At 41.2% G+C, this 14744-nt stretch overlaps 1 protein-coding gene across 4 annotated transcripts in view; it reads left to right on the forward strand.

Annotated features, from left to right (window-relative positions):
* FAM19A2 (family with sequence similarity 19 member A2, C-C motif chemokine like) overlaps positions 1-14744 on the forward strand; it is a 345875-nt gene that overhangs the window by 287404 nt on the left and 43727 nt on the right. For 3 of the 4 annotated variants that reach the window (XR_003093019.1, XM_025198785.1, XM_025198782.1), the window contains exon 3: positions 5877-5930. The exons of the other annotated variant lie outside the window; for it this stretch is intronic. Coding sequence is in view for 2 of the 3 variants with exons in the window: in XM_025198785.1 (XP_025054570.1) it covers positions 5877-5930 (54 nt within the window). In the remaining variant the exon portion in view is untranslated. The remainder of the gene's footprint in view (positions 1-5876; positions 5931-14744) is intronic. 4 annotated transcript variants of the gene reach the window in all.

The raw sequence follows: 14744 nt of genomic DNA on the forward strand, positions 1-14744 counted from the left end.
AATATGCATCTAGCTGGGGTCATCTAGACCCAGCCCTCTTCCCTGCCTATGCAGGGGGTCGGACTCGATGATCTATTGAGGTCCCTTCTGACCCTAACGTCTATGAATCTATGAATCTATGACATACTGGGCTGCATTTGTAGGAGTATTGCCAGCAGATCAAGGGAAGTGATTTTCCCCCTCTATTCGGCACTGGTGAGGCCACATCTGGAGTACTGTTCCCAGTTTTGGGACCCCCACTACACAAAGGATGTGGACAAAATGGAGAGAGTCCAGCGGAGGGCAACAAAAATGGTGAGGAGGCTGGAGCACATAACTTCCGAGGACAGGCTGCAAGAACTAGGCTTATTTAGTCTGCAGAAGAAAGACTGAGGCAGGTGTTTAATAATAGCAGCCTTCAGTTACCTGATGGGTGGTTCCAAAGAGGATGGAGCTAAACTGGTCTCAGTGGTGGCAGATGGTAGAACAAGGAGCAATTCACTCAAATTGTAGCAAGGGAAGTTTAGGTTAGATATTAGGAATAACTTTCTCACAAGGAGGGTCCTAAACCACTGGAACAGGTTACTCAGGGAGATTGTGGAATCTCCATCCTTGGAGGTTTTTAAGACCCGGCTAGACAAAACCTTGACTGGGATGATCCAGTTGGGGATGGTCCTGCTTTGAGCAGGGGGTTGGACTAGATGACCTCCTGATATCCCTTCCAACCCTAATTCTCTATGATTCTGTTATTTTACTGTGGCCATGAGAGAGTTAAGCCAGGGCTCTGCCCATTTTGCTTGTTGTGTCAGAGACAAGCAGCACCATCTTGGCAGTACAGTGTTTCTATTCCGGCAAAGAAAAATCAGCGTTCCCACTTAAAAATACACCTCAAATTTTGAGGGCTGATTTTTGGGGAAAACTGTGCGCTATGCAAGTAGATAAGGTATATAGAAGGTGATATCACCATGCTGATATCATCATGCTTAATGTACAGCCTCTAGCCAAGCATATGAGTGGCAAAAATGATCATGAATTCATACAACTCTTGTGGTCAGGATTTCCTATTGACTAGTTTGAGGTGTCTCTCTGCTTAACATGTGCAGTTTTATGGACCTGCCTTTTAGAAATGTCTCTCTCCCATTGACTGTAGAAAGAACTTAGGTGCCTAACTCTGCTACTTGGAATATTTCTTCAGGAGCCAGGTACCTAATTTTTCAGCATACTGACATATGTTGGAGATGTCTAAAGAGCCAGTCTGGATTTTGTCCTAGGCCTGAAATCACTTGGAGTTCATTGCCTTTACATATCTTTGTGGATCTAAACCCTAGTGCCTTTTGCAAGATCTCACATTAAGCTAATGACTAAGCTGGAAACAGAGCATGGGTATTCTGAGTACCACTTATACATGGGTGGATCCAAGATTTTGAAATGGGTGTGCAGGAGCAGGCTGCTGGTACAGGGGTGGTTGCACACCTGCTCCCAGCGTCTTCTCCCCCCCTCCACTGGGGTGGGAAGACCACGGTGGCTATGCATAGGGGATGCATGTGGGTGCACATGCACCCCCTGAGAGTGCTGGTGCACCCCCTGACCAGCCATACTTACTGCTTAGGCAATGGATGGGGGTTGGGGGCAGGCAGGAGCACTGGTGCCCCCTTTGCAAGTGTCGGCCGATGGCTACAGTTGGTCCTGAAAGTGGTCGCAGCGATTGGCCGTTGTGGGATGGGCTGCGGGGGTACTTCCAGACAGTGAGATCAGCCACAGGGGGACTCCCCCCCACCCCCTAGTCAGCAGAATTGGCCACAGGGGACCTTCCCTGGGCAGCAAGATTGGCTGCGGGAGGACCCTTCCCTTGGTTGGCAGGACTGGTTGCAGGGGGGCACATGCCCCCCCTGAGTAAGGCAACACCAGTCAGCCATGGCAGACCATGCCATGGGAACAGTAGCGAGGGCCTTTTTAAGTCTGTAAATCAGGTAAAAATCTCTCCCTCCCTCCTTCCCCCGCATGCTGTGTGTTTTCTCCCTTATTCATCCCCTCCCCCGCCCACATATGCTGCTTTCCCTATTGCCTCTGGCTGACAGAGGTGAGGGAAGACCCAGAGTCAATCCTGCCCCAGTCAGGTCAGGCTGTGTGGGGACTAGTGCCCAGCTGCGGACAGCGGCAGTGGTGGCAGATAGTTTTTTCTTCTCCCTGAGTCTGCTCCTGGGTTGGCGAGGAACAATCAGGGGTATCAGGCAGGGAAGGGGAACCCACCTGCCATGGCTAAGCCCAACTCCTTCCACAGTCTGTCTGGAGTGGGGCAGAAGTGGCTCTGGAGCTCTCCCTGCCCCTGGGAAAGCTAGAGACAGTGGGGACAGCAGTAGTAGTGGGCAGGACACGAAGGGGAATTGGAGGGTGGGAACATGCCACTGAGCATGGGGGAGATGGAAGGGTAGTGTGGTGCTGAGACAGGGCAGGGATTCTTACCTGGTTTGGGAACTTAAAAAAGGCCCTGGCTGCTCCTCCTATGGCATGGTCCAAAAGCAGGGTGAGCCTGCAGCACTGCACCCCCTCTAGCTCCACCCCAAAAGCTATATGCCCATTTCAGGAGACCCCAAATGCCCTTTACTAGTCCTCAGTTACTCTTACCATTGTGGTATCTGAGATTCACTGAAGTACTTGAATAACAGTCTCTAAATATAAAAGTATTAGGTAGCTGGAAGCAGGATATTCTAAGTGACTTTTTATTCTGGAATTTAACTTCTGTCTCAGTTAGGACAGCCTAGCTGCATCCAGATGAGCGTGGTTGTTTGTTTTGCCAGGGACAAGTAGCAGTGGCACGCTTTGTGCTGCTACTACTTGTCCCTGGGGAATGTCCATGCCATGTGTGTTTTGGTGCGCAGCAGGTTACCCCAGGATTGGGTAGGAGAGGTTGGGGCCAGCAACTGCACTGACCCCAGCAGCCTTATTTAGAGTTGTGGGGGCCCTGGGGAGGTGCAGCAGCAGCACTCCTGCAGCTGGGAGCCTGGCTGGCATCTGGAGTGTGGCTCCGGTCAGCCAGGCTCTGGATTTGGGTAGTGAAAGCTGCTGCCGCATACGCCACCCCACTTATTTTTGTCATGAGTTTTGGTGTGGCAAAGTAGCAGTGTAGGGTGCAGTGCTGCAAACAGGCCTGAGGTGCCACATACTGCACGTCCGCACTCGTCTGGATGATGTTAATACAGACTCTTTTCTCCATTCATGTTGAGGCAATAATTTTTGGAGGTGTGGACCAACTGGAGCAGAATCTTTTGTGTGAGCTCCTGATTCAGTATTTTGTATTTGGCTAGGTACAGACATTTAAAAAGCTGGAGGTTGAACTGATCTCAGTTATGTGGTTTTCTGTGAGTAGCATAGTTTAGATCATTAGCGAACAGAACGCCCATTTGCCCTTTGGTGGGGTGGGGGGCAAAATTGAGACCAGCTTCTGCCATTTTTAAATCAGTCTGTATGTGCTGAACTTCTGTTCTGTTACAGGTATAGATCTGTTTTGTGTTCTGGACTTCTGTTCTGTTACGGGTATAGACTGGTTTCTGATCACTTATACCGATAAACATGTAATGTCTATGCTTGGCTTTTGTGCCGTTGGCCACATGCCCTGAATCAGTGAAGGTCACATTTATGAAATAAAATAAATTAACAATAAATATCTATTTAGGAAATATGTAAAAGATATTTATCAGAAATTGTGTAAATAAATGTATAAACTATGAGCTGTCTGCTGTAGTACTGAAGACAAGAAAAACAGTCTTTTTTCTCTGTTGTATCCTGAAGTCTGTTCAGAAACATGTGCTGTTGCTTCTTGCTGAGCTGAGATTTTTGGCGTAGGGCCCATCAAGTGTGTTTGTGTATGTGTGTGTGCACGCTTAAGAGAGAGATGGAGAATAAAGTCTGTATGTCAAATGTTCTTTTCAGTGCTTGAGAGCTGGATTGGTCTTTTTCTGTGAAATCATATAATTAGTAATCTTGAATCTCAGTCTGCCGGAATATCAGTTAATTTGCAGAATGTCTTCACACTTTACTGTATCATTTGCTTAAAATGTTTGGTAATAATTGAGGAAGCAATTGTCCTTTTACCCCTTGCAGTCTTTATAAACTGCTCTCATTATGGGCTCAGTTGAGCATCTTGTGCACAGCCCTATGTGGTGGGTAGTGTCAAGCTGCACCATCCTCAAGGAAGTATAGATTAGTTAATTTGATTAGATTAGTTACAAGAAACAAAACATCTTCTCCATGAGGGGAACCATACAAACCATGTTTCACTGCTTTAAGGGATACAGCATTGTATAATTGATCACTTCTGCTACTTAACACAGAAGAAAATAACAGGACCCAGGCTACACCTCTTCCCACCCCCATTCCACTGTATTTCTCTAGCCTGAAAACTTCAAGCTACTTTTGAGCAGGTTTGAATTCTTCCAGGTGCATCAGAGGTAAATCTCTGCTGTCGTTAGGGTTTTACAAATGTGAAAAGGCTCCTTCCTCTTTATCCAGTAATGACGTAAATAATCACCCCCACAACCCTTGCCTCTGAGCTGTACATAGGCCATTCTTATATAATAAGCTATGGTGTCAGGCAGTGTTGTCTTCAAACACACTGTGTTAACTCCATGCAGGATTCTTCCCATACCAGATGCAGTGTAACTTAGTGTGTTACTAAGCAAAATAGCACTTTGAGCAGCTAATTAGCACTGCTGAGTAACAGGGCCATTTAGCCTGCTCCCATGCTAATAAACCCACCCACAGCATCTTGGGATCATGATCATGTTGTTTCCAGTTAAGGAGACAACTTGTGCAAAGCAGGATGGCATGTTTAAGTGTACTACTTTCTAGAATACTATGTAGACAGCTATAGTTTGATGGTCTGGAAAATACACATTTTTTAAACTGTAGGTGACTTACAAAGACAACTCTGTATCTCTATTCACACAGGGAGTCATTGAAGATAACTAAAACTATCTTGAACAAGAATTTTCTCTACTTGTGGAATTTCTGTCTTTAGTTATAGTTTCCTAGTGTATCCTCATCTGCCATAAAAACAAAGAGAAGATTGTTTGAGTTGGCTTACCAGTGCCGAAGGACTGAATGAATAAAATTAGTCTGAATAAGGCCCGGAGGATAAAGTCAGATGGCCGAAAACTCCAGGTCCAAGAGTTTCTACATGAAGTGCTCCATCTGTGGTTTTATGTTTTATAAAGATTGTGTGCCCAGCTGGGGCCAAGCCAGTTTGCTGTGTTATTCCAACAAGTGTTTTTCTCACTTGACTGCGATAACTCAATATTGTGGTCCATTTCAGTACATAGATGGTGCTCTGGAAATATGTAAGGCTTGATTTCACTGGGTCATTAGTGAGCTGCTCTCAGGGGAATGCTTACATCGTAGTTTTCCCTGATTTTCTTCCAAGGGTTGGGAGGGGACGTCTTCCCGCACAGATGGCTACAACTGGTGCCTGGCAGACAAACTGATGGATGAGATTTTTCTCTGGCACCAGGCAGCAAAGCAGGCTTGGCAATGCGGTTATGGCAAACCATTATTTTGTTCTGTTTTTAAAGGCTACTGGAGAAGTTGTCGGTGCACTGTCATATAAGCCCTGCTTGCCATCCTTTATCCAAGTGGACTAAGTGGGTTAATTGCATGGTAGAGGCAGCTCTTCGAGCATAGTTGAGCTAACATCTGTAGGATAAACACTAATCAAGAATTACTCTTATGGTTTTAGCACCACTCTCCATTGAAACAGTAAGCTGCATCCAAGAAGAAAGTAGTGCTGCCGTGCTAGAGATATGTAGGTTCTACTGTATATACATTATTTGCTTTTGCCTATGGGTACCAGTTAAAAAGGTATTCAAATAAGCCAAGTATTTTCTCCTTTGTTTTTCTTGAAGATTCACATGAGTACACGTCCCATGAAGCAAGAACATATACCATCTTAAGGGACGGTAAGGAAAAAAGATGATGCTGTATATTAAAGTCACTAAAAGGAAGCAACTCATTGTTCATCGTAAATATAAGTAGAGTACTTGAATACTTTACCTGTGATGGACTTCTCTGCTTCATGACAATGCTAAGAAACATAGAAACCTAGCACAACTTGCAGATTCATTACAAGGGCATGATAGTAGTTTTAATATTTTGAAAGGCTGCCATAAAGAAAAGAGAGGACAACTGTTCTCCCTCACTGAAGAGGGAAGGGCATGATGTGATAGTTTAAATCACAGTAAAGATGATACTGCATGAACAACTTACTTACTCTTAGAATAGTAAGGCAGTGGAATAGATTGTCCAAAGAAACTGTGGAATCTCCTTCGCTGGAGGTTTTCAAGAGAAGACTGGATAATCATTGAACAGGGATGATTATGAATAACATTTTTGCATTTGTACAAGATCTTAGACCAGATGACCCTTGCAATCCCTTACAACCCTATGATTTTTATAATCTTTGTAGTTTTCCAGAAGGTCAATTTTAAAACCTTATGTCTCTGGGAGGAACGTATGTGTCCTTGGAACATAAGACTGAGAGAAACCCCTTGGATCAGTCCCCTTTATTCACATTATCCCATTTATCCAGTGACTCTTAAATAGTGTCCATTCCAAACCCTCACACAGCTGCAAGGCACAAACCCAGGAAAACTAGGAGCACACTTCAAGTGAAAGCAGGGAAAACAAGGTCCCTCCATCACAGGGTGCTGTGATGTACAGGAACAAGAAAGGATTTTGTACTTGATGGCATTTCTTACATCAAGTATTATGGAGGTTTCCAGCAGTATCTTTTGTAGCAGTTGGCCTGTCATGCTAGACAATTTTGATTGACCATTTTGATTCAGTGCAGTAATTCTTATGTTCCATTTCTTACAATATTTTTTAATATGTGCCACTCTAGGGTTGTTAATCAAACTTTCTAATGTGAGAGGTTACCTTGAGAGTTTGTATAAATTTCTCAGCCTGCTATTTTTGGTTGCATGATCTTAGAAACAAGGCTTTCTAAGACTTATGTAAATGTTATTTGTTCCTCCCCTTCCTATGTTGTTTTCTTTTCTAAATGCTTGGTAATGCTAATGGATTCAATTTATTAGGTGCACTGGAGTAACACTCTAAACAAATACTGGCACCATGAAGAATCAAGATGACTTTATCCTATCTTTCAACCCTCTTAATTCCCAATTCTGGGGCTGTTTGAGGCCCATTTTAACCTACTAAGAGCAGTCTAATTTATACCAGCTTGTGATTGCCAGGGATCCTGTTTTCCCTGTTAAAAAAATCCAAAATTATCTGATTAAAAACCCCCAAACCCCTGTTTTTCCACAATTAAAATAAATGCCACTACATATATGTGTGTGTATATAATATATCTATATCTATATATATATATAAGTATCAGTTGAACACAATGTTTTATTGATATTTTTACAATTTTAAAGCACTTTTGAAGCCTACCAGTGCCTCAATCATTATAATAAAATAAATTCTAGATACCTATGTATTTTGGTGTTTAATTTTTTTTTTATCATGAAAAATCAGAGCTCCCCCTGCCTCCTTCGCTCACCAGGACATGGGTCCAGTTGCAGCTTCCTGCCACTGCTTTGCAGTGCTGAGTAGCCAAAGCAACCAGTCAGAGTGCGAATAAAGCATTACAGACAGAAAGACTAAGGCTTTTATAATATAATATATTATATGTGTGTGTGTGTGTAAATAATATGTATGACTGAAGCAGCTGTTTTATTATATATGGGAAACATAGAGAACATCTATGGGGAAAGTGCCTGAATACTGTATATACTTACATATGGCATGCACCTTTCCCCCCGAAAATTAGTTGAGGAAATTGAGGTACGTGTTTTAAGTGAAGTAATGTGGAGAGCAGAGAATACAATTCTGTAGGAGCCAAACAGCACAACCCTGCTTCTTGAATTGGATGGGCACCACGTCCTGCAGCTAGTGGGTTAACAGAACAGCCACAGTTCTTGCTCTTCTCCCCTCCTCCCAACAATACAATACTCTTTCCAACATAGTATGGAATGGTGCACAGGGCAACACACAGGTAATTTATTTTTCTTACAGCTTCCGTAGTGTTTCTATTCATGTTATTTGGAAAACGATGCAGTTTGAGTGCTGTAACTATTTTGCTTCAAAAGATCTATCACTACCATGTATGCCTTATTGACACCATTGAGGACATAGAATTACAGTTTTGTGTAGAACTGATTTTTTTCTCCCCACTTCATTGAAAAATCAGGAAAAGTATCTTGGGTTGACTAAAATATTTTGCGCAAAATGGAACATGCACTTTTACGTTTAGGCTTATGAACCATTTTTAAAATCTTTTAAAAGTAGAGTCTTCAAATATAAAAATATTGGTCTGAACAAAAAATGGGGAAAGTGTTTTTGTTTTAAAAATGTTTCTGTCGTCTGGGTTTTTTTTCCTTTTTTTTTTTTCTACTAAAGGTTGACTGAATTTGACTTGAATTTGCTAATATAACTAAACCTGCATAATATCCCTAATTTTTATACCACACACAGTAATGCAAAAAAACCCAAAACCCATTAGTTGTCACTCCAGATATTGTCACAAGCCACTTAAAGTCAACAACCTAAGCAATCTCTGCTGAATAAATATGCCACTTGGTGTCCCAATTATTGAATGATGTTCCAAGATCGTGTCAGTGAGCAGACAATCATTAGCAAAGTAATTTGGCTTGTTGGAGAAATATGTAATGATATACAACAGCAAAAAATTATATATTTTTTATAGTTGTCAGATATGCTTCTCAGAGCCTTATTCAGCCCCTGAGAATTTAACGTACTGCCAGATCCTGAATGTGATTGTGAAACATATTAAAAAGACACAAAAATTACTAAAAGGGTCAGAGTGCTGAAGCTCATGTGTGGTTCCATGGAAGGTGCGAGGAATGTTTCAGGGCCTTAAGCCCTCCCAGCTCTTTTGTGCCCCTTCTCTCTCCAATTCATTAGTATATATTTTTTAACATAGTATAACTTTTGTGGGCTTTACTTCATTTTTTATGTTAGACATTAAATAAATGTCACAATTGGACTTAATGTAACCTCAAAAAGAGAGTAAGGAACAAACAGTAGTCTCTCCAAATTTAGAACAGTGACACTGCTATTTGTGAAATGACTGAAATGCAAGAAAACATCTTGTGGACACGCAGGACAAAATTCAGATTCAGAATGAAAGTAGTCTTTTATTGCTTAATGTCACCTTGTGAACCACTTAATCATCATGCGCCACTTCCTGGTGTACAGTATCTGTTGTTGTCCAGGCCACTTAGTATCACAGGACTTTGTCAGTCTCGTTCAGTTGACCTGATCAGGGCTTGACTGCAAAGTCATTGCCCCAAAACTGAATTTTTCAAGAAATAAATGATTCATTGGAAAAATCTGTAGCTCAAACGTGAATTTCAAAGTTGCCTTATTCATAGATGTAGTGTCATAACTCTGGAGCAAATATTGTACCAATCTTTTCAGTCAACCTTCAGAGAAACTGGGCTATCATTATGTCCAAGACATATGCAGCTATTAGGGTGAACATTCCAGTTGTAATCAGTGTTTTACATCTTTTCTTGTCAATGGAAAGTTCAGATTGTGTCAGTAGCAGACTTTTCGTTGATTTTAGTGAACTTCGGATCAGGCAATGAATGGGTATCTTCAGTAAAGTTGACTTCAATATGAATGAATTAGTGTGTTTCCATAGCTTTGATTAATTCAAATACAATTTTCTCCTTTGCTGCTTCCCTTGGGTGAGCATAACACAAAGAAGTTGAAATTAAGCATAGGAAAGAATTGTTGAGTACTTTTCTTTTTGCAAATCTTTATTTGTCGCTTAACAGAGGAGGTCTTGTTGGAAACCTTGGCTCAGCCACAGATTTGTGTTTTATTTTACATTGTGGCATAGCAGCTACTAGATTTTTTTTTATTAAATTGTCTATAAACCCATGAAACCAGAGGGGTTTATTTTGTAATTTTGCAGGGCTATTCATATCCTTCCTATCTAGAATGACACACTGAGACTGACGTGACATATTGAAATTGCTGAAGTGTAGAGGAAAGATAACCTACATTTGTTTTCTCTGTCAATCAGTATGAACAAAGCAAACATCCTATGTATGAAAAAAAAACCCATTGCTTTCTCTGGTCACTTAATAACATGTCGATTTAGGGCCTGAGCTGGCAGACATTATAGTAAAAGTACTATTTTTGTTTATTTTCCTCTTATCAATAAAAAGTCAGACTTCTTTAGCCATTATGGGTGAAGAATATTGAATAATCACTCGGTGAAAACCATGCAAGAATGTGGCAGATTGGTAATCTGCTGAATACGGCATGGAAACCTCATTTCTCACACAAATAACTGCATTATAGTCCTTAGCATAACTATAACACCAACAATTTGAAATAAGTAGGAACTACTTATATGAGTAAAGGTTTGAAGTACAAGATCACCACAATAAGTCAAATAGGATGTTTTGCCCATTAGGAGTCAGAGAAGCCTGACTTCATTTTAGATACTGGAATGAAACTTCACAGAAAAAATGAAGTTTCCACTTCCCCCCACCTGCCCCCCAGTTTTGTTCATGTCACTCGCTGTTGCCTCTTACTTTAGCTAAGCCCCTGATTCTATAATGAGCCTGCAAAATGTGTATACAAGCTGTGATTCGTACACTGATCATTTTGCATTAAGCTGACGTGCACTTCTAGGCAAGATTATATGGTCTCGAAGATAGGGATTGTCTTCTAGTCTGTGTCTAGATAGCAGGCAGTCTACACAAGATGTTTACTGTGAAGTTGACTAATTACTTGTGCAGTAAGTATTTCGGCTTCTACACATATGCCTCTATTAGGGTGCACAAAACTAATGAACTCTGTAACAGGATAGTACTTATAATTACAAATACTACCCAGCTGCAGAGTTTTTTCACACACAGCAGCGCACATGTAAATGCTGTCCGAGCTGGCCATGTGCCTCAGCCAGCCGCCTGCCAGCCTGGGATATTCTAACTGGGCTCAACATGCTGCACATGAATAAACTCCAGAGCAATGTACTCTGGAGTTTTTTGCTTCTGGGTGCACATTCAAATGGCATATCTGGGAGCAAAAAACTTTGGAGTAATAAGCTCCAGAGTTTATTCACCCGCATTAATCACATGTGTAGACATACCTAGCACCTAGCATAATGGGAGCCAGACTTGACTGGATCTTAAGATGTCTCTGTAATACAAATAAGTGATAATAATAATGTAGAATGAAGTTCAGTAGGTCACCTGTTCTCATTTGTAATATTTGTGATTTGCATATTACATCTTCACAATGACATTTGCTAATCCAGTGTTAATGATGGACATAAAAAATCACAAAATGTATGTTTTTGCCACAAAATGCATGTATGCAAATCCTAATGATATCAATTTCATCTGACATTTGTGAAGAAATAACTTTTCTAAGATAAATAACTGACTTGCATGTGTAAGCAGGATTGTGTAGAAAGTATACATACCTTTAAAGATTACTATTAAATAAATTGTTCCCTAAACTTAGTTGCATGTACATATTTTACTGTAAAGGCAAATTAATTGTCATTTCGGTTACAATTATTTCTGCTTTCCATATAGCACTTTAATGTTACACAGTACTGTAATGTGTTTCAGAATTATTATATGTAATTACTAGAGAAAGATTTCATGCTATGTATACACACATACTGCAAGACCTGATTATGCAGTACTCACTTACCTGGGTTATCTCTCTTGTCTTCAATAAGGATTACTCACATTAGTAAAATTTGCAGGATTAAGTCCTTATGATTGTCTGAAGAATTCCACTAATGACATTCAGTTTCCCAAAACATCTTCAGAAAAGCAAGGCATATGCTTTGAAGTCTATGCTATGAGACGAGACAATCCCAAATATGAATCTCATAAAATATTATCTCAGTTTGGAATGGTTCAATGGTTTAATAAGGTTAATTTGTATTAGGTTGAGGGAAATCCTTTATCTACTGAATAGAAGCTTTCACTTCACATGAATGTGACAGATATTGTACTTACTGCACTGAAACTTAATTATTTGATAGCACAAGGCACTGAAATCCCTCCATTTCATTGCAAGGAATATTCACAGTAAATTCTAGATGGTAAACAGAAACTAGAGGATAGTTGTCCTAGATTTTTATTGTGCTTAAGTGCTGTATTAATATTTTCTGAAGAGTTTTATGTTTGTTTACCTTCTCCCCAAAATTAGAAAAACTTCACTAAAGAGTCTGCAACACTAACAAGGGCATTTAATTAATTTTTAGCCCTAATCCAGTCTTCACATATTACAATGGCCTCTGAAATGCCTTTCTATTCCATTCATAAATTTAAATGACCGTTTCATTTAATTAGATTACTTTGGCATAAAAGTCTTAAAAATACCCCATTTTCTCTCTCTAATGACCACAAAGTGAGAAATTAGCTGCCTTTGAAAAGTTTTTGTTTCAGCACAATTTTTTTTCCTCAAAGCATTTTACAACAAACTAAATCCACTAACTAGCTTGCATTTTAGATGACTATTGGTGCATGTAGGTGATGCTTTATTTCTGCTTAGAAGGTGTAATATGGAGTCTCTAGAGAGCCAGTCAAGCTGTGTAAAACTATTAAAGAGAAGAGTGAAGAGTCAAACAAAATTTCAGAATCAATGAGACAAATCAGAATACAAATAAGATCTTAAATCTGATGGAAAGAAAAATAAGCAGGAACACATCACAACCTGTCACTAAATTTACTTTCCTTTATAGATTCAGTGTCAGATTTTCAATGGGTCTCATGTCAAGACCAGTAAAAGAATTTGTGTTAGCCTGGGACACTATGAAATGCATAATTACCTATTATAATAAAATTAACATTTTTTTTCAGAAAGGGTATCTAATAGAATAAATACACTATATACTTAGTACTGTGGTATGATATATACTGTTGTATATAGTACTATATATAAGAAATATTATGTCCAGAAAAACAAAATGATTCTTTGAACCAGTATTAACCCATTTAATTGTTTGCAAAGGGATTTAAAGTAATTTTCACTCTGACTACTTTACACTAATAAGCCTACAAATATCTGCTCAAAAATGGTAATTGGATACTGGTATAACATAACTCACTAAATTTTCATAATGCTGTCTGTTGATTAATGTAAACAACATCTTTCTCCATTGATTAAAAAATATGTTAAAACTTGTAAAAATAAATAAATGCATACTGAAGTGCAGTATTTCAAAAGGTGAAATCTCTTGAACTTCTGATTTGATGGATCAAATGCCAGTGTGCCACAATATGATTGACTCGGTTTGGATCGGTCACATGGTGTTAATTTCTTTGTAACACGGATGATATGATAGAACATAATCCAACCTGACAGATAGTATTGTGCTAAAACAGAAATTTAAAGAAACTGATCAAAATGTTTAAAAACTGTTCAGCTGGCTTTGCATTAGTGAAAAATCTATCCTTTCTCAAATGTAGTATTGTAAACAGTAGCTTCTGTTTGTCCACTTTAGAGCCAGATTGTGAGATGCCCATAAGCAGCTGTGCATGGGCAGAGAGACAATGAAGTCATTATACAGGGACTGTTTACAATAGTTGTCCTTGCACTCTTGGGGCGCATCCAGACAAGCACGCACATGTGATATGCAGTGCTGCAGACCCATCTGTGGTGCTGTACACCACACATGCTGCACATGCAGGTGTTCCCTGCATGGCTTATTTGCAGCGCAGAGTTCTTTTTTGACATTGGAAGATCCCACTGTCAAATAAACCTGCACCTAAAAAAAGTGGGGTGATGTAGTGGTGGCAGTATGTGCTGCCTGAAACTGGAACCTGACTAGCCTGAGCCATTCGCTAGCTGCTGGCCAGGCTCCCTACTGCTGGATCGCCACAGATACTGGCCCCAGCCTTCCCTACCCAACCTGGGGCAATGTGCCATGTACAAAAGCATACATGCACATATTGTACCACTGATGTTTGTCCCTGTGGAAATGCATGTTCCTACTCATGGGAGTGCACCCTAGTGACAGACATTCAGAACGCTGGAGCCTGAATTGATTCAACCTTTGCAGGTTAGTCTAACCTGGCTAGGCTGAACCAGTTTGTAACAGGACAAACATTCTCTCTGGACTGAGGAAACGCAGGCACATGCCTACAGTTTCTCAGCCCAGGTGCTGGGGGGCGCTAGAGTGTGTCCGCGGCTGCAGGGAAGCTGTGTTGGGTGGGGCATGGCCAGACCAGGCTGAACTGGCCAGGGCAGGGTTTAATTCCCCCCTCTCTATCACATTGGCAGGGACCCAAGCCGGGTCTGCTGGGTGCTCCCCCGTCTCTGCTGCAGAAGTGCGGCACCATGGCTCTTGAGGGAGAGGGGAGCATGGAGGAGAGTTAGTCTCCCCTCTACCCCCACTGGCTGTTGGGTCTGCCCACTGTCACCACCACGCTCGCTCCCCTGCTGTCTCATCTGCCTCTGTACTTGTCCCCTCCTACCAAAGGGTCCCTGCCTGGCTGTGCCTCCGCCCCACTGCTGCAGTGGGAGGGGGAAAGGCCCTTGTTGGGGACAGCAGCCCCTGTCATAATGTTGGGGAGTGCAAGCCCCTTCCTGGCAGGATGGAGCATATTGTGCTGGACACTGCCCCAAGCACAGACAAAATGCGCCTGGAGGAATACAGCATCCGACAGAATACACCACTTCCTGCTGGGAAGGGGCTGGCCCCGACC

This window comes from Alligator sinensis, unplaced genomic scaffold (assembly GCF_000455745.1).
Source record: "Alligator sinensis unplaced genomic scaffold, ASM45574v1 scaffold375_1, whole genome shotgun sequence".
In the NCBI taxonomy this organism is placed as follows: domain Eukaryota; kingdom Metazoa; phylum Chordata; order Crocodylia; family Alligatoridae; genus Alligator; species Alligator sinensis.